Source organism: Etheostoma spectabile, chromosome 15 (genome assembly GCF_008692095.1).
Source record: "Etheostoma spectabile isolate EspeVRDwgs_2016 chromosome 15, UIUC_Espe_1.0, whole genome shotgun sequence".
Classification (NCBI taxonomy): domain Eukaryota; kingdom Metazoa; phylum Chordata; class Actinopteri; order Perciformes; family Percidae; genus Etheostoma; species Etheostoma spectabile.
In genome coordinates this window covers 35126842-35130264 of record NC_045747.1, presented here as the reverse complement: position 1 = coordinate 35130264, position 3423 = coordinate 35126842, and the positions used below count along the sequence as shown (strand labels likewise).

The window sequence follows — 3423 nt, the reverse complement described above, 5'->3', positions numbered from 1 at the left end:
GACTTCTTTTCTGAGAGAAATCTTTGCAGCGGCTCTCGTAATTCAAACACTCTGGCCAGCGATTTCCCTCGGGATAACCATCTTATTTCTGTGTATAAGAGAAGGCGTCTGTGCTCTAAGTCCATCTCCTCAGAAAGTTGCTCAAACAGGCGCAAGTTAAGGGTGTGTGCTTTGACGTGGTTATTAACTTTAACAGTATCATTCAATACGCTGTTCAATTCTGGTGGCATTTTTTGGCTATCTGTTGCATGATGCAATGTGTAGATTCACATTCAGGTGCAACTTCTTTAATCCGAGCAGTTAAACCAGACAGCCGCCCGGTCATGGCAGCAGCTCCGTCTGTGCGTATGCCGACACAAGAGGACCATTTCATTTTTCCTAATATATAACCATCCAGCGACTTGAACAGTTCTGCGACAGTGGTGTTGGTTGGCAACGATAGTGCACATAACATAGCCTCATGCACATCCTCCTGATAAAGATGTCGCACATACACAAGTAGTATTGCCTTGTTGTCAACATCTGTAGATTTGTCAACCTGGAGTGCGTAGCACGGTGATGTATTAATCCTCTTCAACAATTGTGTCTCAATGTCTTCTGCTATTTCTTCAATAGTCACTATACTTCCAATAGTGAATGGCTTTTTAGCCTTAGCAATACGGTTAGCCACCAAGTACGATGTTCTCAGTGCATTCGCATTTACTGATGTGGTGGCCCTCGGGAATTTCTGCTGTCCGTCGTGTTCCTGTTTTTTTCTTTCAAAATACTCCAGGGGCTTGTCTTTTAATCCAGAGTGCTTGGTCTCCAAATGGCAAAGCAGTTTTGAAGGCTGCATTGCCTCATTAGCAAGACGGTCGCCGCATAATATGCAGAGCGGGCTTGGTATGTGGGAATCCCCTACCGGGATAAATCCATATTTCAAGCAGGACTCCTGGTATTGTCTGTTAAAAGCTTTCTTTTTCTTGGAAGTGGGCTCTTCTCCTGTCTCTTCCCTGGGCCTTTTCTCCTTCGCAAAAAACTTTCCAAAGACATCCGTTTCTTACTCATTTTGCTCGCTTGTAGGTTCAATGTTGGCGCGCAAATTAAGAGGTTTTTCAAAATAAAAGATCGTTCAGACTCAGATAATACATTTAACGGAAATATTTTATTATTTCTTGTGCAGCCCGGTACCAATTGATCCCGGGGGTTGGGGACCTCTGTCTTATGTCATAGATGGATCACAGTGTTTCCCCTAGCTTTATACAAGATTTAGGTTCCCGTATTTGAAGGGGGGGGTTTACTAATGGGTCGTCACTCAAGAAAAGGTTTTTCAATTTATAAAAAGAAGAAAAAAAAGAAGCAGCAATTATTTCCATATCTGTGTCTCAAGCGTTAGAAAAGCTTGAGCAGATAATACATAAAACACTCAAAAAATCTAAAGTTGGCAGTGTCCTTAAAACAGCAGTGTGACACATATAAAATGACAGTTTACAGTCTCCATCACCTCCCTCCTGTCCATTTTTCTCTCATGTAGTCATAGACAGTGTTGATCATACTGATATGGAGAAAATCAAATATCACAATATTTTTGACCTTGATATCAATATATATATATCAACAATATTGTAGTGTGTTGACTATTGGTGCTTTCACAAAATATTCACACAATGAGATTTTCTGATAGATAATCATCAGTAATGTGGATATAATGATTCCCAGTTACAACAGTCTGGTAATTTCACAAAATAACATAACTTAATAACTGTAATGCAGCCTTTAAAACCAGGAAAAGACAACAACAATGCAATTTTAGGATATTACGATATCCAAAATCTAAGACGACATCGATATATTGCCCAGCTCTACATGTGAGAATGAGTATTATCATGGTGGAATGTAGCCGGTGTGTGTATGAGGTAGACATTGAGTCAGCAGTGTTGTAAGTATCTAAAGCTACAGTTGGTAAATAAACTGGTAGGAAAGTAGGGGAGAGTTCAAGTACAGGTACCACACCCGCACTACTAAAGAATGACTCAGTCTTATGTACTCAGAAGTGATGTCTGTTGTATTAGTCAATCCTTGTTCCGATTCCATGTTACTAGTATTTGACAGACTGAACTTTTAAATGAAGCTTTCACTTTTAACTGTCAGCACTTTCAAGTATAATATTGGACTTTTGATGCAGATAACATTATTTGGGAGTTTTAACCCTTGAGTTGTCCTTCGGGTCCCAGAGACCCGACTGTATTCAAGCGTTTTTTTCTGCTACCATGGCCTTGGCCTCCGGGGTCCTTGACCTTAACGTCATAATTTCTATAGACAGAACACTAGTCACCCTTGTACAATTCAGATTCATGTATTTGTCATAGTTCCTTGTGTACTTACAATTATAGTAATTGTAAGTCGATTTGGATAAAAGCGTCAGCTAAATGTAATGTGTTTCTGTGTACCTTAGTGGCAGGTGTTGCTGTATCTTTGTGATGAGCCCCATGCTGGGATCCGAGTGCATGTACATGGTGGCCAGGATCGCTATGACGACAAAGAGCCATGAGGAAGGGCTGGCAGGATACACTCCCTTGATCACCCTGTTCTGTTGACAAAAGAAGAAACAAAAGAAGGCATTGGGACTGTGAAACATTTCTACTCTTTTACAACAAGCAAAACAGCTGAGAACAGAGGTTCCTTTTAGAAAAAATGGGGAGGTTTTTCTAGTTCAAAGTGAACGTTTGGAAAACTGATGCTCCCTTTAAATTTCCCCTTACGTGGATGTGTTTTGTCTAAAACATATAACAACTAGGGGTGGGGGAAAAAAATAAGTAATTGATACAGCATAGTATAGCGATATTTCCCGTGGCAATACTGTATTGATACACAGACGTCAAGCATCGATTTTTTATTATTTAAATTGCACATGAAAATGTAACTTTTTGGTAGTAGAATAATTAAATCAATTGCTTATTCAGTCCACCAGATGGCGCTGTTTGTTTTCTGGTGAGGTCAGCGGGGTGACTGTCAGCTGCAGGAGGATGTAGATAAAATAAACATTGCGGCATCGGAGAAAGAAATCCGAAATGCCCCGTCTGCGTTTAAATCAAGTGTTTTTTTCAGATTTTTTAAACAAGGAGGGGACAACTGAGATGCATTTGAGACATGGGATTTGCAACGAGTGCCGTATGCAAATAAAATACTCGGAATACCATAAACATGAGTGCTCATCTCACACGCCACCATCCAGAGTTAGCGTTAGCCGAGGACGGTAAAGCTAATGCTAAACCAGCTCTGCCGAAAAACTAACCAACACTGGACACACTTAGCTTGACAAAGCTACCTCCCAATTCAGAGCGAGCGAAGAAAATTACTCAAGCCATTGCCTACTTCATGTGCAAAGACCTGTGTCCATTCAACATTGTGGAAAATGAGGGATTTTGTCACTTGCTAAAAACA

The 3423-nt window shown here is 40.4% G+C and overlaps 1 protein-coding gene across 1 annotated transcript in view; it reads right to left on the bottom strand.

Annotated features, from left to right (window-relative positions):
• Positions 1 to 2318: 2318 nt before the first annotated feature.
• LOC116703437 (carnitine O-palmitoyltransferase 1, liver isoform) overlaps positions 2319 to 3423 on the bottom strand; it is a 14972-nt gene continuing 13867 nt past the window's right edge. Inside the window, exon 3 of the mRNA XM_032538174.1 lies at positions 2319 to 2569. Coding sequence (XP_032394065.1) covers positions 2405 to 2569 — 165 coding nt within the window. The 3' untranslated portion in view covers positions 2319 to 2404. The remainder of the gene's footprint in view (positions 2570 to 3423) is intronic.